Consider the following 19656-nt stretch of genomic DNA (forward strand, 5'->3'; position numbering starts at 1 on the left):
GAACTTTCCCTCTCGCATGCTTTTCCCCCGCACCACGGATCGCCTCTCTGATGCCGCTTCCCGGGGAGCTGTGCTAAGAGCGATCAGCGGCGGTGGCGGTGGCGGCGGCAGCTCGGGAGTGCTATGACCGGCAAACTCGCCGAGAAGCTGCCGGTGACCATGAGCAGTTTGCTAAACCAACTGCCTGACAATCTGTACCCTGAGGAGATCCCCAGCTCTCTCAACCTCTTCTCCGGCAGCAGCGACGCGGTGGCTCATTACAACCAGATGGCTACAGGTAAGGAGGAAGGAAGGAAGAAGGGGAGAGGAGGGAGGGATGGAGGGAGGGGGGCGCGCTGGGAATTTTCCGGGGGGCGAGTTGCTTTTCCCACCCATCCCTCCCGCCTCCCGGGCTGCGGGGAGGCTCCCTTGGAGACGCCGCGGTAAAGGCTCCGCTTATCCCGGGTGGGTGCAGCCGCTGATGGGAGGTAGGTGCTAGTGGCTCCAGAGCTCTCTCCCCGTGCAGGTGGCCCGATCTTCAGGCTCAACACTAGGCGTGGCGATCTCCCCCTTCCTCTTTCTACGGGTGCATGTAGGGGGGGTCTTGCCTTTTTCTATGTAAGATCGGTCTTTCCGCCCTCCCCCCGGGAATGGAGCCATGTGCGATGAGTCCCCGCGGTAGGGAGAGGCACTGCGACGCTGCCTTTCCAGGGCATTTACCGGAGAGAAACTGGGTGTGGGTACGGCCGGGGGTGGGGGTTGGGGTGGAGGGGTTAGGGACCGACCGATCCCGTGCTCGGGGGGGACCCTGAAGGGGACAAGGAAGGTAAAGGAGAGATGACTGCTGCCGAAGGGGGAATGCTGGCCAAGTTGCCCTTATCCTTTCTCCCCAGCTCGTTCTCGTTTCCCACCCCACCCCCTCCACTGAGAGCCCGGAGCCTCTCCAGGCCCCAAGGAGGAGTGGGGGCGGGGGAGAAGGAACAGTAAGGGGAGCTAGCTCTCGGTACTCAGTGTCCCTCTATACCCACCGTGTCCCCCCCTCTTTGCTTTAGGGACAAAGCATCCGATAGTACTGGGGTTTGCTTCTTGCCTCTTTCCATCGATCCTAGGGCATTAAGGGAGGGGTCTCACAGGGGTAAGGGTTTGGGAGAATCGGCTGAGTTTGTTGGGGTTGAGGCAGAGAGACCACTTCGCTCCGCTTCCGAATCTACCTGTAGCTACAGCTTAGCTACCTGCCTGCCCCTCCTCGGGGGAAACAATAAACCTGTATGTGAGTGTGTGTGCGCGTTATGCGCGAGTGTGCGCGCGCGTGTTATACGCGGGTGTGTGTGTGTATGTGTGTGTGTGTGTGTGTGTTGCATATACTCCACACCCCGAGCCATAGTACGTATTTTGCTGTATCCCAGGTTGCGCCCGATAGATCGGCACCGCCCGGTTCGCGCCAGGGCGCGCGTTGCTTCTTGCCCCATTAGCTCGCTCGCTCGCTCGCTCTCCTTGGCACCCCACCCTTGCTCGGCACCTGGGCACGGGTCTGGGCCCCTGGGCCCGCTTTGCGCGGCGCTGGCGCTCGGGTTCACTCACCCCTCCCCTCTCTCCCTCCCCCCTCTCCACAGAGAATGTGATGGACATCGGTCTGGCGAACGAGAAGCCCAACCAGGAACTCTCTTACTCCGGCTCCTTCCAGCCCGCTCCGGGCAACAAGACGGTGACCTACTTGGGGAAGTTCGCCTTCGACTCCCCCTCCAACTGGTGTCAGGACAACATCATCAGCCTCATGAGTGCCGGCATCCTGGGGGTGCCCCCGGCCTCCGGGGCGCTCAGTACACAGACCTCTACTGCCAGCATGGTGCAGCCGCAGGGAGAGGTGGAACCCATGTACCCGGCGTTGCCCCCTTACTCCAATTGCAGCGACCTCTATTCTGAGCCCGTGTCTTTCCATGACCCTCAGGGCAACCCCGGGCTCGCCTATTCCCCCCAGGATTACCAGTCGGCCAAGCCCAGTTTGGACAGTAACCTTTTCCCCATGATCCCCGACTACAACCTGTACCACCACCCTAATGAGATGGGATCTGTCACGGAGCACAAGCCTTTCCAGAGCATGGATCCCATCCGGGTCAACCCGCCCCCCATCACTCCCCTGGAGACCATCAAGGCTTTCAAGGACAAACAGATCCACCCCGGCTTTGGCAGTTTGCCCCAGCCGCCGCTCACTCTCAAGCCCATCCGGCCCCGCAAGTACCCCAACCGCCCCAGCAAGACCCCGCTCCACGAACGACCCCACGCGTGTCCGGCCGAGGGTTGCGACCGCCGCTTCAGCCGCTCCGACGAGCTGACCCGGCACCTGCGTATCCACACTGGCCACAAGCCCTTCCAGTGCCGGATCTGCATGCGCAGTTTCAGCCGCAGCGACCACCTCACCACCCACATCCGCACTCACACGGGCGAGAAGCCTTTCGCCTGTGAGTTCTGCGGGCGCAAGTTCGCGCGCAGCGACGAGCGCAAGCGCCACGCAAAAATCCACCTCAAACAGAAGGAGAAGAAGGCAGAGAAGGGGGGAGCGGCCTCTGCCTCCTCGGCGCCCCCTGTATCTCTGGCTCCTGTCGTCACCACCTGCGCCTGAGGACCTGGCTCCGGCTCCAGACCCCACTTTTCCCCTCCAGTGCCTCCCTGTTGCTGTCTTGAAAGCAATGGGGCACCCCGCCGCGGAGGCGCAGGGGCCGCGCCCTGGCCTCTCCCTGGACGCACGGCCCCCAACTCCCCTGTGATGCTTCTTACCCACCCCCTCGGCACTAGCCTAGGAGTTCGGGGTCCAGATGGGGGAACCCTCCCCCTCGCCGCCGCCCTTCACTGGGTAGGGGGGTGTGGAAAGGTGGCGTCTAGCCCGCTTTGTTCAACTCGGATCGCCTTGATCCACAGGGGGCAGGTGGGACTCACCAGGGACCTTACGAAGACTTGTGGGTGGGGTGAGGAGCTTAGTCCGACCCTTGCACACCCCACTGCCCTCCGTCTCCACCTCCCCCGCCCCCCATCTTGGAGACGGGGGGTGGGAGGGGGGGAGATGAGGAGCGCACCAAAGCGCAGTGCTTGCTGCCCGCCGTGTGCGCGCCTGCGTGCGCGTGTATGTATGTGTGTGTATGTGTGCGCGTTTGTGTGTGTGTGTATGTATGTTTGTGACTGAGCTCTCAATTGGGCTGTTTTACCACTCTCCCCCCCAAAAAACTCCCCTTCCCACACCCAGTCCCCTGGCCTCTTGGAGGAGAATCAGAGCGAATAGCTGGCATTGGGGGTCGGCCCGCAGGGCGGGACAAGGTGGTCTTTCGTCTGATGAGAAATCCTCTCTCTTAGAGAAATGTCTCGGATGCTGCCGCCTCAGGGTCTCTTTGGTCCCTGGGTCCTCTAACCTCTTCCCTCCATGACCCTCAGGGCGCTTACTCCCACCTGCCTGGAGAAAAGGGGGGCGGCCATGACTGAGCCTGCTTTTTTTCCCCCTTTCTTTATCTTTTATTTAAGCTTTTCCTGAATTTTCTCCTCCTTCCTTTTCTTCCTTTTTTTTTTTTGAAACTGACTTCTTCAGGTTCTGCTTCCCTTCCTTTTTTCCTCAGCCCTCTCACCGTTTGCCCCCCCCCCCAGCTTTCCCCTTTCCAAATCACCTTTCTTCAGAAAAAAGCAAGGCCCACCCAACTTCCAACTTTAGCTAGCCTAGCGACCTTCTTCTCCCTGCCCCAGTGCGGTTGTGTTTTCGTTTCTCACATACAGAGAAAAGTCACATATTCCACCTCTCCTCAAGGAAGAGAGAGATGGCCCTTTTTTTTGTCCTAGTCATCACACACACAAAAAAATGGTACAACAAATTGAACTTAAATATATGTGTGTATGTGTGAAAACACACACAAATAGAGTATTCCCTTGGCCGGATAATATCACTACGGTACTTGGTTATCTGGTGCAGTGCACGTAGATAATCTTTAAATATACAGCTTTAAATGTTTTATTTTTGGAAGAAATGCTAACTGTGGAGGAGATTATATATATATATATATATAATATATATACATAACTAGTATGTATATGTGTGTGTTTATATCCAAACTTTCCTAAAAGGAAGATGGGGATTTTTGCATTGACCTCTATTGCTGGATGATCTTCCCATACCCAAACCTTAATCTCTGTTCTCCCCCTCCCACAACTCTTTTCTTCTTGCCCTAACTTAACCCCAGCCCCAAAGCAGCTCTGAATGTGTTATGGTGGCTCATTTGAAGTGGAAATAGAGGGGAAGTTGCTCTCCCCAGCAGCTTTCAGCACAGGTCTGATTGAATGTACCTATTAGATTTATTTCTCCTGTGGTTAGGAAGCTGCTGAGAGAGGGTGGATAGGTCTGGAGTTTACAGCGTGGGTCTGCTTTTAAAGTCACTTTAACATTTCCCACCTCTCTTTTTTTTCTTTAAGAAGAAAAAAGCACCTTTTCGGTGGTGGATAAAATAATACTAAAGGACTTGAGACAGAAGGAAATGGAAAGGCAAAGGGTTGTGAAATTTCAGGGGAGTTTTTAACCTCTTCCTAGCTCCTGAGAGTAGGGAAAAGGTCTGGGAAAGGCCCACATTTTTTTTTCAGCTGAAGGGTAAAATCTTTCTTTGCAGAGACAGTATTTTGCTGAATACTTTTTATAATGTGATAATTATTAAAAAAAAACACCAAAATTTTTGGTCACTTCAAAGCTGGAAGGAGGAATCCGATATCTCTTAATATTTTTTTCTTGCTCCTTCTGGTATATGCATGTCACTGCATGACAGCTCTGAGTTTTCTTTTGTTTTAATAAAACTGTGCTCAGACATTTAAGCTAAACTATGAGGAAAAAAAAAAAACTTTGTTGCCAAAAGGTTGTGCTATCCAGGTTTTTATGTCTGCATGTAAAAACAAAACAAAACTAGAAAATGCACTCTTAACTTATGTGAACTGAGAGGAACAAAACAAAATCAGGTTTTAAACAGGAAAACCTAAGGGGAATGATATTTTTTGAAAGACTTTTGTATAAAGTTGAGTACTTAGAAAAAGACAAACCAGATGTAATATATTTTGTGGATGTTTTTATTTCTTGGATTTATAGTACCTTATACTAAGGTAACCAAAAGTATGCTTGATATTGTGAAAAGGTGAAATTCTTCACCAGCATTTCATTTGCTCATTTGTCACATTGTAATGCCAATATGATATAGTTAATGCAAACAGCATTTTTAAAAACCGGAATATTGAAATGGTGTAACGTCGTACCATTTGCACTGTGAGCAAATGCTAATACAGTAAATATATTGTGTTTGCTGACAATCAACTGGGCTGTAAATTTCATTTCGTGTTTGGGTCTTTTAATTTTGTATGGAGCATGCTTATTTTTGTTTCTTCTTCTGGTCTGTTTGTTTTGGTTGGTTTGGTTTCCGGTCTTACTTCTCGTGTTCAAAAAAACCTTCCGAGGGAAAACGTGGAGTGGGAAGAGGGTGAATTTTGTCTGGGTTCTGGTGCCATTTGGAATCTGAGTTTAGGGGGGATTTGGCGGTTCTTTCGTTTGATTGGTTGGTTGATTGGTTGGTTTTGGCTTTAGTTGCCTTGAGTGCTTCTCTGCCAGGACCCCTCAGTCTATCCAGAGGCAGTCATTATAAAGAAACAATCATGGATGCATTCATGGGAAAGAGTTGACATCTGGGGCCTTGAGATATACCAGGAATTTGTACTGCCCTCATCCCTGCTGCTGCCCCGCTGGGTTTCTACTAATCAGTAACCTTGGTGAAAACCCCTCTTGGTTTCTGAAATCTTGCTGAGATGGCATGGGGAGATGGAGAAAAGAGAACAGGACCTTGAAGGTTTTCTGCAGCCATGTTGAGACTCTTTCCTTTGGCTTGAAGCTTTGTGAATTCAGAAAATGGGGAAAGGATTGCTTTGCCTACAGCTTGACTGAAGGCTTGGGAGAGCTTGGTGCCCAAGGCTGTCAAGTGTGCTGCTGGATAGTTTGGAAACCCGCTTTGGCAGTTCCAAAAAGTGAGGGTGGGTACGGGTGGGAAGGAGAGATCTAAATGCAGAGGCCCTAATTCTATTGGGACAGGACTTCAGGAGCTTTGTTTCATTCCCATTTTGGAGCTGACTGCCTGGTTTGAAGGTGGCTTTGGCTTTTGGAAAAATTTCATATTGGACTAACCAAGGAAGTAGGACACAGAATGTGTTCTTTTTATGTTTGGCCTTTGCTTTCCACTGAAATACAAGTCCGACATCTGCTTTTTTTTTCCCATGGGAAAAGTAAGAATGGTGGGGTTGCAGGGAGGCTGGGGAGAAGGGGGGGGAAGACAGAATAAGGGGGTTGACTTCAGGTCTGTCTATATATCGATTCCCTTCATTTTATCACTTTGGTCTTCCCCACAATACACACACACACACACACACACACACACACACACACACACACACACATCTCACNCACAACACACACACACACACACACACACACACACACACACACACACACACACCTCTCACTTAAAGAAATTTCTTACCAAGTGCCCCCACCTGCTTCTTAATCAGCGTATTTGCTAAGTTGGATGATTTTCCCTTATCTACAGTGGAGCCAGTCCAGAAATATGCTCCCTACACCCACCCACCAAACTCCTCTCCCCACATTAGCTGTCTTCATCTCTCCCATTCTTTTCTTTATCCTCTTTTGCTCTTTCGGTAACATGAAGCTCATTGCTAGAGGGTCATGTTAGGGTTCTAGATAGTAACCTGTCCTCTCCCCTCCTCTCTCTACCTGTTGGAAAAAACTCCTCTGAGCACCTTTGCCAAGAGCCGTCCATAGCTTCCACCTCACTTAGGGCATTATGTTAGCATGGCATTATCAGGGCCAAAACAACAGACAAGACTGGTAGGGGGAGAATGGTGGGCAAAGGGGTCTCAGCCACCAAGACCAAAAGCAGATGAAAATCATCAGCAGAGAAAATATCAGATAGCTTCTCTTTAAAGGGGCAATTCTTCTCACTGACTCCCTCCCCCCACTTCCCCACTCAATGAGGAGGTGGTGGGTGGTATTTTTTATTGGCAAGCCACCAAGAAGCTCTGTCCAGGCCTGGGTGGAGCAGGTGCATTAGGGCCTTGGAGCAGAATGACTTTGAAGTGAGAGACACACAAGGAGAATGCAGTATGGAATCTTGTAAAGTTTCCCACCCACACAATTCTAGGTCAGTATTGGCCGCCATCTTGAATTTCTTCCCTCACCTTAGGAAACTCTTAAAAATCTGAACTGTAGATTTCCATACTGCCAAGTGAGCAGAGGGGTTAGCTTCTTACTATTAGTACCTGTGGCTGGCAGGGCCCATGAACAACTATATAAACCCCCCTAATATGTCTTGTTTTCGAAAAGGCTCCATTCCTGCTTAGTACTCAGTGCCCATGGACCTCATTAAGACCTCCTCTTTGCTAATCGTTATTTTCTACACTATTACAGGCAAATGTTTGCCCTTAGCAAGACGACTTAATGGGCATCTTTTCCAATCCAATTGGGTCTTCAAGTTTGAATTTTTATTTATGACTATACTATATGATGTATGTTCTGTAGTTTCCCATTATACATATTACTCAACATCATTTGACCAATGGGTTACTTGGCAATATGGCAGCCTGCCTGACTGGCACCAGCCCTGTGTGGTGTAATCACTGATTCACACTTTGTAAACAGATAAGGTTGCCCTAGATAGGATCACACCTGCATCCCAACCTGCCAAGTTTGGGGTAGAAATGAGATAGGAGTGAAGGTTCAATTCTGAAAATTGGGACTTGAATCAGTGGATTGAGGATTAGATTAAATGAAAGCACTTTGAGAAAGTAATTATGGACACTGAAAATTTTTTTCCTTGCTTTGTGATTGGTTTTCCTCTATTTTAAAATAACAATTTTATATTCAAGTAGGAAGTTTCCGTGTATCTTGAAGATTAGAAACTATATTGTAAATATCTTAAAAACTAAAAGGAAACAGTTTTCTAAAAGGTAACATGAGGTTTAAAAATTAGTTTATAATCCCTTATCCAAAGGATCCTCTTTTGGAAATTCATCACTAGGTGTTGGGGAAAAAGAAATGGAGTCAGAGAAGGAAAGAGGAAGAGGCCTTTCCAAAGCCCTTGAGCTAATGCCAGAAGCATGTGAGTTGATTGGTCACTGGAGACAGTTCAAAGATACCTCTAAACAGCTTCAATTAAAAGCCATTCATTTCCACCAACCAGCCCTCATTTGTAGAGCAAAAACTTATTCAGCTTAGTCAGGGCCAGGTTCAACAAAATCAGGCCATTTTTTAAAACGATTATTTGCTGTAACAGGACATAAAAATCTAAGGGGGGAAATAAAAAATAAAAAAAGGAAGGGGGGGAGCAGAAGGTGTCAAGTCTAAACCTGAAAAAGGAAAAAAAACTGGAAGGTGTATTTCTATACAAAACATTCTAACAGAGTAAGGACAGCTTCTGTTTACATTAGGGCTGGAGCAGGAATCTGATAACTATGGATCCAATGAATATAAGCAACAGTCTAGGTTCAGATGGACACTCACTACTGCATAGCAATCTTTTCTTTCTTGACTATCACAAGTCTCCTACACCATTCCCACCACCACCACACTTTCTTGGCAGAAATAATTTTCTATTTACTGACAAAATAGAGACCATCTAATTTGAGTTGCCTTTTCCCCCTCCTTGTACTTACCTGTGCTTCAAAATAGCTCTCAGCATCATTCCCCACCTTTTCCTACCCTTGCTCCAGTATCTGGCAAAGAGGGCATCCTCCTCCTGGCTAAAGCTTCCCCCTGAACGTATGCCTGTGGTCTTTCCTTCTCTGGGAATTTGTGCCATCACATACACTCCTTTTAATCACTCCCTCCCCTCTGGCTCTTTCCCTACTGTCTAAAACCAGGCCCAGATGTTCCATTCTTGAAAAACCTCCTGACTTCCATTTCTTCAAGCTATCTTAGATATCTCCATTGTTTCACAACCAAACTTCTAGAGACAGCCATCCAGGCTCCTTTATCCCCACTTCCTCTCCTCCCACTCACTTCTCAACCCTATTCAATCTGGCTTCTGACCTCACCACTCAACTGAAACTGCTCGAGATTAACATGGAACTCTTAATTGCCAAATAAGCCTTCTCAGTCTCTCCGAAGCCTTTGACACTGTTGACTACACTCTCCTCTGCATTTTCATGAAATTGCTTTTTTTGGTTCTCCTCCCACCTGTCCGACCTCTCCTCAGTCTCTTTTCCTGAGTCATAATCCGTGTCATGGTCTCTCACTGTGACTGTGTCTACCCCAACATACTGTCCTATGCCCTCTTCTCTATACTCCCTCATTTGGCTACCTCATTAGTTCCTGGGCTTATCAGTTACACTCTCCCAAATCTCTATAATGCATGCCTAGTGTCTCTCCTAAAGTCTAGTCTTTTTTTTTTTTTTCAACGACCTGTCAGATATCTCCAACAAGAATTCTCCAATTCAAAATGTCAGAAATAAAACTCATTAACTTCTTCTTCCCTCCACTCTTCAAATCCACACTTCCTTCTGATTTTCCCATTTTCATTAAGGGCACAACTATACTTCCAATTGCCCAAGCCCGCCATCTTGGATTCTTCCCTGTCCCTTATGCCCTCCATTCAGTTGCCAAGTCTTGACAGTCCTACCTCCACAATTTATCTCACATATGTGTATGGTTCTACGCCTAGCACCCTAATTCAGGCCCTTATCACCTGTTCCCTAGACTAACTACCGCAGTAGCATCCTAATTGGATTCCCTGGCTCAAGTTTCTTGGCTCCCCAACCCAATCTCCAAGCAACCGCCAAATTAACATCCCTGAAGTACATATAGCCCTGTCACTCCTTTGCTAAAGAACTTTTAGTGCTTCTTTATTATCTTTTGGGTGAAATACAAACTTTTCAGATGGGTATTTACAGCCTCTCCTAATCTGGTCCCCTCTTTCCCTTCCATACTTCTTTTTCACGTATTCTATGCTTTGGCCAATCGGTTTACTTGCTGTTCTCCAAACTGAACATTCCATCTCTCCTGCCTTTGTACCTTTCATAACCTGCCCCCCAAACCCAGAATACAACGAGATTCACCACGACCTCTTAGAATCCTTTCCCTTAGAAATCAGTCCATTCTGGGCACGGGGAACAGCCAGAGAAAATGCATTAGAGCTGAAGGAGGAGATGGCGGGTCATGCGTGAGGAACTCCATGTAAGCTGGTGTAGCGGGATTATAGAGTTTGTGTAAGGGGTGGGGGTGAGGTATGAGAAGCCTAGGCTGAGTCGTCCCCTTGTGACAGCCCTCCGGCATTAGCCGGAGAATCACCCACGTGAAAGAAGATGGGTTGGAGCAACAACGAGCAGCTTGAGGTCCCTGGGAGCCCTCTGCAGTGTCCCACACGCAATCTAGTCCAGTCTTCCTCCTGTTCAATTCTGGACCCAGTTCTCTATCCACCACCGGTTCAAGATGTAAGTACTGATGGACAAATTCAGCAAATCACCCATCCAATAATCGCGTTGTGCAATCCAATCCGGCCTTCTTTATCTGCTTAGTTATTGGTTTTGTTTTTTTTCTTGTGTGGTTTTGCTAGCCCTGCCTCCTCTGGATAACTGTAGTTTGCATTGAGGGGACCCTGTCGTTTTCCAGGACCCAAGAGAGTCATCAAAAAGAACCATTTAGAGAAATCCATCATCTCTAAGGATTCCCTCTTTCACTCAGTCTTTGCTTACGAGTCTCCATGGCAGTGTCTTACGCTAGAGGTGTCCAACCCAGATCCGTAGGCTTCGGTTGGCCTGCAAAAACGCCTGACTGCAGCCAACCAGATAAAATGTGATTGAAAAATGTTTAATGTAATAAATAAAAATACAACAGAGAAAATGTTAGTTTGTGGTTTTCTAAGTCAACATACACCAGCAGGGATTGACTTCTATTTGAGTTTGACACCACTGGTTTGTCCCTGAATAACATTGGTGCTCAAATACCATTGAAGCTAGCTTTATGGTTATGTCTATCATCCAATCTTGTTGTTTTTTCTTGAACCCTGACCTTCCATTTTAGAATCCATACTGGGTATTGGCTCTGAGGCAGAAGAGCAGTAAGGGCCAGGCAATGGGGGTTAAGTGACTTGCCCAGGGTCACACAGCTAGGCAGTGTCTGAGGCCCAGCCTAAGTGCTCTGTCCACTGAACCACCCAGCTGCCTCCCAGAGAATCGTATGTGATCTTATTTCATAGGAGACATCTTGATGGTCACTGCTCCAAGAAAAGTGTAGTCAAAAACAAAAAGCACAATGGATTCTTATATTTACAATACTTCTCAGGCAAATAGATGACTGGGAAAACGTGGTCTGCCGTGGAAAATTGCCTTCAAAAGCTTACCTACACCCTGACAGTGCTTTCATTGTAGATATACATAGTGTAAGAGCTTCGACCATTTGAGTAAAGGCTTTATAGAGATAAGAGAGTAGATTCACATAAGGACTTGCTGATGTCTCCAATGCCTTTTGTTGGTGTGTGCGCATATATATAATTATATAGATAATATAGACACAATATTATACATATGTACATCAATATAGTATATCATATATCACATAAATATAAAATACTACATATACACTAATATATACATTAATATCTTATATATCATATATACACATAACTATAACATACTATATATACACAAATACATACAAAATATTATATTGTATATATAAATATGTACAAAATATTATATACACATATAAAACATTCTATACATTAATATATTATCTATATGTATATGTTATATATACATTAATATATTCTATCATGCATACATATAAATATGATGTACTATATATGCATAAATATAAATTATATAATATATCACATATCACATGCTAGTAAATATGTTGTGCATGCACATAAATGTGTTATATTATGTATGTGCATAAATATAATACATTATATAAACATGTTATATATTATACACATTAATATGTTATTGATACATTAATGTTATCTATACTTTTATATATACATAAATATGTTATGATATATGTACTATATATAGTATATATGTACTATATATGTATGTATGTGTATATATCTTTATATATACACACATTATGCATATACATCTCTCTGGCATGATTTCTCATTTCTTTTGGATTTTGTTGGAGATACCTTAAAAATCAGTCCCTAGTTGCCTTTACAATTGTGTCAGTTCTGGCATGTATATATGTTGTCCCACAAATCTTAGCTCAATTCTGATCTACCACTTAAAATCGCATCAAGCCCGTACAGATTGGGGAGGAGGGGACACCATATATTTCTCCTGGGTGTGGCCCGTCCTTCAGGTAGCTTCAGATTCAGTCTTTTCTCTCTCCTTGTAGAAGACTGAAAAAGAGAAATACAACCTGCAAAGGGTTAATGAAGCCATTATAAAGACTAAAGAAACTGTCCTGGCCCCTGAAAGTGCCTTTTTTTTTCCAATTTAGAATCCAATTGGCATTGGAAATCCAATTTCCAAATTAGAATCCAATACGCCCAAGCAGGTGTAGGAATCTTGTTGGCTCCGAGAGGCTGGTACCTTTGCCTGTGCCCTGGGCTCTAGTTGTTTACCTCACCATAAAACCTAGAGAGCCCACCCCAAGTTGTGGCAGCCGGGACCAAGGGGTGAGGGCATGGCGGTTTGGTGCAGCTTCATCTCTCCAAACCAGGCCCGAGAAGGGACACCTCGAAACGGCAGTAAGGCGGGTGCGCGCCTCTTGTATCCTTTTTGTGTGAGTGTTATGCTAGCAGTTCTATTCATTAGATCAACTAATTATATCAACAATAGACCTACTGTTCATTAGAGCCACCTGAAGTGAGATTTTTGTCTCTATGATCCTTGAAATTCCAGTCCTGCCTAGCACAGCCAGGCCCAGACACTCTTCCTGCTTTTCGTCTTCTTCAGATATCTCATTTCCATGCCCTCCCATGGTCTATCAGGGACTGAAGACATGAAGCCCAAAGGTGGCGGTTCCAAAGTCAGCAATGGTAAGACTAGATAATGATAGAGTAGTGGGCAGACCTATTCCATTTCACCTCTGTTTGTCCTGTTCCCTTCATTTCATCAACACATATTCTCAAGACGATCTATCGGCCTTAATTATCCATCAGCCACTGTCCTTGATGATGGGAGAGCTTGCAGTAAAATGCTGGCAGGCCTTTTCCATTTTATATCTATTTGTTGTTCTTCTAGTTTACTGCTAGTTACTCTAGGGGTGGTCAGGTTTAGATAATCCTAATCCAAATAGAGCAGATTAAAGGGAGTAACCAATTAGATAGGTCTAATACCAATTTGTTTTTTTTTTTTTCAGATTGTTTTCTCCTCTGTTGGTTTGGGGTTTTGTTGTTTGTTTGTTTGTTTTAAGTCTTCATCCCCCCCTTACCCAGACAGGAAATGTACCAGCCACTCATGGTTCCCAGTACCAATACTAGTTGGCACGGAAGTTGGAACCTGCCCTCTTTTTCCCAGTTCAGTCAATTAACCCTTGTGTTGGCAGCCAGGTGACTCTCTGCACCTGGAGATGTTGTTATTGAACGTGGTAGCGTCTTGTCTTTTTTTATTTTCCTCTGATTATGTGTTGATTTTTGAAATTTGATAGAATCAGTAGATGAGCTAACTCTACAACCAATCTATTCCCAAACAACAAACACGTTGGAAACCAGGAATCCCCTCTCTGTAAGACGTATTCAATTTCCTTTTTTTGAGAGGTTCAATTCTTGCCATATTGACTGAAAAAGTAATCATGATATGAAAACGTTTTCTGTTTTCTATATTCGTGATTTGTAAGCCTTTGGCCACTTTTGAGTTCTTAATCCACAAACATTTTCAAACAATTTTTCCTCTTTCTCACCTGTTCCTACCTCTACACTGAAGTCACCAAGTATAAGATACGCTTACGCACATACGCATATACACTGACTTCATGGATAGAACTTGACAAGTTTTCTGTGACATTCTTTTATCTCTTCATCCTCTGCCATAGATATTGGTGCACAAACAGTTCCAGTCTTCATGGTGGTTAGTTCTCCTATGCTCATCACGAGCACTGTAAAATGAGATGGACCAGGTATCCTGTGAAAGGATTTTTTGTTATTGTTTGTTGCCTTTGAATAGATAATGAAAGCAACTCCTCCAAGTTCATTATTTTTCTTTGAGGAGAACCCTTGATTCCGCCTTCCATTTAGCCACAAATTTCTTCCAGTTTTATTTATAGCCAAGAAAGTCAACAGTGATTCCATTCCTCTAGTTATCAGCGTAATAGTCACTGAACTGAGACCTCACATCAAGAGAAGCAAAAGTTGAATTAATGTTTGAGGAAGACCCCAAAACTGCTATTCTTAGGACCCTCCTCCAGTCCCTATGCTGCAATTCTGGGACAGTTACAAATCATTCGGGACTTAAGGTCATTTTGTATTGTTTTTTATTTTTATTTCTTTCATGGGCCACCAAGCCCTACAAATAAAACACCTAATGATGAGCTTCACCATCCTAGCCTAGGATCGCCAGTACATCTATAACAAGATTATACTTGGAACTTTTGGTAGAATCTACCAGAGTTTGAACTCTGCTGACACAGTTTTCAGTAACTTTGGGTTATCTCCATGTCAGAATGAGGAAACAGAGTAGGACATTTGTGGAGGATCTACAACAAAGGAAAAATTCTTATCAGTGTAGAGGATTAGTGATCTGTAGCAGGGTGATATTAAAGAAGATATATAGCAATAAAATAAATGGCTGCAAATGGCTATATATACCCACAAAGACAGAATGAGTAATTGATAAGGGGAACTCAAGGTCTTAACATAAGAAGACATCATTGACCTGAGATGTTTTATTGAAGTTTAGTGGCGTGTAACTCAACTGGAGCAGGGTTAAGGCCAGTGAAAGGGGTTGGACTAGATGACTCGTGAGGTATCTTTCTATGGTCCTAGGACCTTCCCTAATCCAAATAGAGCAGATTAAAGGGAGTAACCAAGTACCATTGCCCAGTAAGAACATATATTAATGTGGAGACGTACATGCACCAGAAGCACAGTTGAAGATGATTTGGGGAGGATCAATAGAGAAAGAAGAAATAGTGCAGTAGGAGGAGAGTGCAGACCACTAAGAAGAAAAAAAAACAAATGGATGGTAAGTTTGGGAGACTGACTGCCAATCTAGCATGGAAGCATGATGTAGAAAAGATGCCGGTTTTCCACTCTCAAGACATTTGCTCAAATTCTGTTTTGACCAAAAGCAAAACAACTAACATGTTCTTGATTTGAGTTAATTTTATTTTTATTGATAAAGGGAATTTCTATTTCTGGATGAGTCAAACTGACATGAAAAAATGTTGGAATGGAATAGAAAGAATAGAAAACTCAGGAAGGAATTATAACACCGTCTTAGAGTTGATGAGACATTGAGTATGAAAGAGACAGTTTGACAAACATCCTAGACTCTGGAAGGTAAGATTTCAAGAGGTTGAGAAAAAGGATCAAAGATTCTTATGAATTAAAATTATAAAAGAAAGTTAGTGCAAGAGAAGCAGAAAATGCTCAAGAATAAAATGCTGATGACAAACACAAATGATTCTGAGAAGGAAGAAAAGAAGTGGCTCTCTGAAAGAGCTGGTATATCTATGCACAGGAAATTCATCAACCGATTTAGATATTTAAGATGCTAAAAAAAAAAGAAGTAGGTACACTGATATTGTATATAAAAAGGGGGCATGGTCCTATGTGGATACTATCAGAAACAGAAATGCTTAGAAAAAATTGAGACTGGTGATATATGCTAACAACAACAAAGGGCTTTAAAAAGCTATATGGGAGGGGGCAACTTGGTGGTTCAGTGGATTGAGAACCAGGCTCAGAGATGAGAGGTCCTGGGTTCAAATATGACCTTAGACACTTCCCAGCTGTGTGACCCTGGGCAAGTCACTTAACCCCCTTTGCCTAGCCCTTACCACTCTTCTGCCTTAGAACCAATACCCAATATTGATTCTAAGACAGAAGGTAAGGGTTTTTAAAATAAAAAATAAATTTAAAAAATGTTTAAAGCTCTATTGGAAACAAAAGAAGTGATATCTGCTACATGGAATGAATGAGTCAGAATAATAATAGATGAAAGAGAAAATGAAACTATTAAACTCTTGCTTTACATTTGTTTTTTCTGACAAGGAGAGCAATCTACCCTGGAAATGAATTAAATTAGTTAACAGAGAATTAAAACATAAGATGTTAGAAATGAAAAGATGATAAAAGACCACTTGACCACCCTCAAAGAGTTGAAGTCACCAGATTTGGATGAACTGTATCCCTTGATATTGAGAATGCGATTATTGGTGATGTTTGAAAATTCTTGGGGAATAGGATTGTGGCTGCAGCACTAGAGAGAGATAAATGTCTTGATTTTCAACAAGAGGAAGAAAATGTATTCTCTGAATTTTGTATCAGTGAGCTTTACTTAGAATACTAAAAAATATGCACTATCCAATTATTTATATTATAGTTTGTAAGCATTTAGAAAGAGTAATAATCACTCTGAGATATCACAGGTTCACCAAAAACAAGCTGTGCCATACTTAACCTAATTTACAGGATCCCTAGACCAATAGATCATGAAAATATTGTAGACATAGTAGATCTGGGATTCTTTTGATGTATTGTATAAATTTCTCATAGTATCTTTGGGGACACGATGGAGAGATGTGACCCAGAGCATTCTGAACCAGATGAATGACTGTTCCCTAAAGGGTAATGATTACAGGATCAATATCAGCCTGGAGGAAGTCTCTAGGATAGTGTCTCAGGGTTTGTATCTGTCCTTGGTCTTGCTCTGTTTCGGCGTTTTAAACACTGATTTTGGTGAAAGCACAGATGGCACGTTTATCAAATGTGTAGATGACACAAAGCTGAGAGAGATAGCCAATACACATTGTAGGACAGGGAGAAAGCAAAAAGATCTCAACACGCTAGAATAATGGGTTGACCTATTAAAGAAGAAATATAATAGAAATGAATGTAAAAAGTCCTACACTTGGGTTATAAATGTTCATTTTACTTGAATTGGGTTCAAAAAAATCAACCTCACGCATATGAGATGAGGAAGAGAGGGCCAGACAGATAGTTCATATGAAAATGATCTAGAATTTTCAATGAACTGCCAACTCAATGTGAGTCAACAGTATGACACGTCTGTCAAAAAGAAAACAAAAACCTAACAATCTTGGGCTGAATTTAATCACATATAATGCTTGCAAGGAGTGAAGCAGAAATCTTGCTGTCCTTTACTCTGGTCAGACCACATCTAAAATGTTGTGTTCAGCTCCCAGCATAACATTTTAGGGAAAACACTGACAAAGTAGAGCATGTGCAAAAAAAAAAGCAAATGGGATCGTGAAAGAACTGAAAACCATGCCAACATGAGGATTGGTTGAAGAATTTTTTTTAAATAATATTTTGTTGTGTACCAATTACATGTAAAAATAATTTTTAACATTCCTTTTCTAAAATTTCGAGTTCCTACTTCTCTTCCTTCTTCCCTTCCTTCTCTCCTCCCTGAGATAGTAAACAGTTTGATAGAGGTAATACATGTGCAATCATGCAAAACATATTTCCATATTAGTCATGTTGTAAAAGAAGATACATACATTTTTTTATTTTTATTTTAAACCCTTTACTTCTGTGTATTGACTTATAGGTGGAAGAGTGGTAAGGGTAGGCAATGGGGGTCAAGTGACTTGCCCAGGGTCACACAGCTGGGAAGTGTCTGAGGCCGGATTTGAACCTAGGACCTCCCGTCTCTAGGCCTGGCTCTCAATCCACTGAGCTACCCAGCTGCCCCCTATACATACATTTTTAAAAAGACAGAAAATAAAAATTTTAAACGGTATGATTGAGTCTTCATTCAGATTCCGTCAGTTCTTTCTCTGAAGGTGAATAACATTTTTCGTCATGAGTCCTTTGAAGTAATTTTAGATCACTGTATTACTGAAAATAGAGGAGTCATTCACAGCTGATCGTTGTACAATATTGCTGTCATTGTGTACAATGTTCTCCTGATTCTGCTAATTTCACTTTGCATCAATTCATGTAAGTCTTTCCAAGTTTTTCTGAAATCGTCTTACTTTTCATTTCATATAGCACAATAGTATTCCATTACAATCACATACTTCAACTTGTCCAGCCATTCCCCCATTGATGAACAACTCCTCAATTTCTGATTCTTTGCCATCACAAAAAGAGATGCTATAAATATTTTTGTCCTTTTCCCTTTTTTGATCTCTTTAAGATGTAGACCTAGTAGTAGGTCAAAGGGAATGCATACTTTTATAGCCCTTTGGGCATAATCCCAAATTGCTCTCCAGAATGATTGGATCAGGCCAAAACCTCACCAACAGATCATTAGTGTTTCAATTTTCCCACAACCCCTCCAACAATTATCATTTTATTTTTCTGTCATGTTAATCATTCTGAAAGGTAGTACCTCTGAGTTCTTTGAATTTGACTTTAATTAATAGTGATCTAGTATTTTTTTCATATGACTTTGATTTCTTTGTCTGAAAACTGTCCATGTCCTCTGATCATTTATCAGTTGGGGAATGTCTTGTATTTTTATAAATTTGACTGTTATTTATTATCAGAGATGCTAGCTATAAAATTCCTCCCCCCCCCCCCAGTTTTCTGCTTTCCTTCTAATCATGGCGTATTGGGGTTTTTTTGTGCAAAACCTTTTAAATTTAATATAATCAAAATTATCCATTTTGCATCTCATAACGCTCTCTATTTCTCATTTGGTCATAAATTCTTCCCTTATCTATAAATCTGATAAGTAAACTATTCTCTGGTCCCCTAAGTTGCTTATGGTAATGGCCTTTATTGTCTAAGACACATGTAAGAGGTTGGTCTATGCCTAGTATCTGCCATACTGTTAGGAACTGAGAGTTGTGTCCTGAGGATGCAAAGACTTGCAGAGAGAATGATAGCCCCAAATAACTGAAAGACTGTCATATGGAAGAAGGATTAAACTTGTTCTACCTGGCCCTACAGGTCAGAATTAGGAGCAATAGGTAAAAAAGTACACGAGACATCTTTAGGCTTAATTTAAGGAAACTGTTCCATAACAACTAAAGCTGTCCAAAAGTGGAATGATGTATTACTAGAGAAGTGGATTTCTGTTACTGAAGGTCTTTGAGTGAAGGCTAGATGACTGCCGGGGATACAATAGAGGAGATTTCCTATTTCAGGCAGGAGCCAGACTAGGTGACATCTGAGGTCCCTCACAATTTTGAGATTCTATAATTCCATGATCTGTCCAAGTCTTGTTTAATGTTTGCCACTTTTCAACTTTGGAGTTCACCTCTTGGTGGGGAGAAAAGATTCTTATTAATTAGCAAGCAAGTTTTGTTTATTTGAATTAAAATATTTTAAAGTCATTATTTTCAGCAGAAAGGTATAGAGAAACTATTTTAGACAACTAAACAAAAAGAAAATTTAGACCTTGCTTCATTAACCTACAATGTAAATCCGAAAGGGCTGGCGTCCCCAGCTGGCACAGATTCTGCCCTCACTCTCTGTCCCTCCTTCTAGTGACTCTCCCCAGGGTTTGGAGCTAATATGATGACTGCCA

At 43.3% G+C, this 19656-nt stretch overlaps 1 protein-coding gene across 1 annotated transcript; it reads left to right on the forward strand.

The window, feature by feature from the left end:
• Positions 1-123: 123 nt before the first annotated feature.
• On the forward strand, positions 124-2599 carry EGR3 (early growth response 3). Its single transcript, XM_044660811.1, has 2 exons — positions 124-277; positions 1593-2599. The coding sequence occupies exons 1-2, from the start codon at positions 124-126 to the stop codon at positions 2597-2599; spliced, it is 1161 nt and encodes a 386-aa protein (XP_044516746.1).
• Positions 2600-19656: the final 17057 nt, after the last annotated feature.

Source organism: Gracilinanus agilis, chromosome 2 (assembly GCF_016433145.1).
Source record: "Gracilinanus agilis isolate LMUSP501 chromosome 2, AgileGrace, whole genome shotgun sequence".
In the NCBI taxonomy this organism is placed as follows: domain Eukaryota; kingdom Metazoa; phylum Chordata; class Mammalia; order Didelphimorphia; family Didelphidae; genus Gracilinanus; species Gracilinanus agilis.

What these genes read in the sequence shown, in the direction of transcription:
- EGR3 (XM_044660811.1), top strand. Translation starts at nt 124, where the DNA reads ATGACCGGCAAACTCGCCGAGAAGCTGCCGGTGACCATGAGCAGTTTG. An exon ending in TTACAACCAGATGGCTACAG is followed by an intron (nt 278 to 1,592) that starts GTAAGGAGGAAG and finishes CCCTCTCCACAG; the next exon opens with AGAATGTGATGGACATCGGT.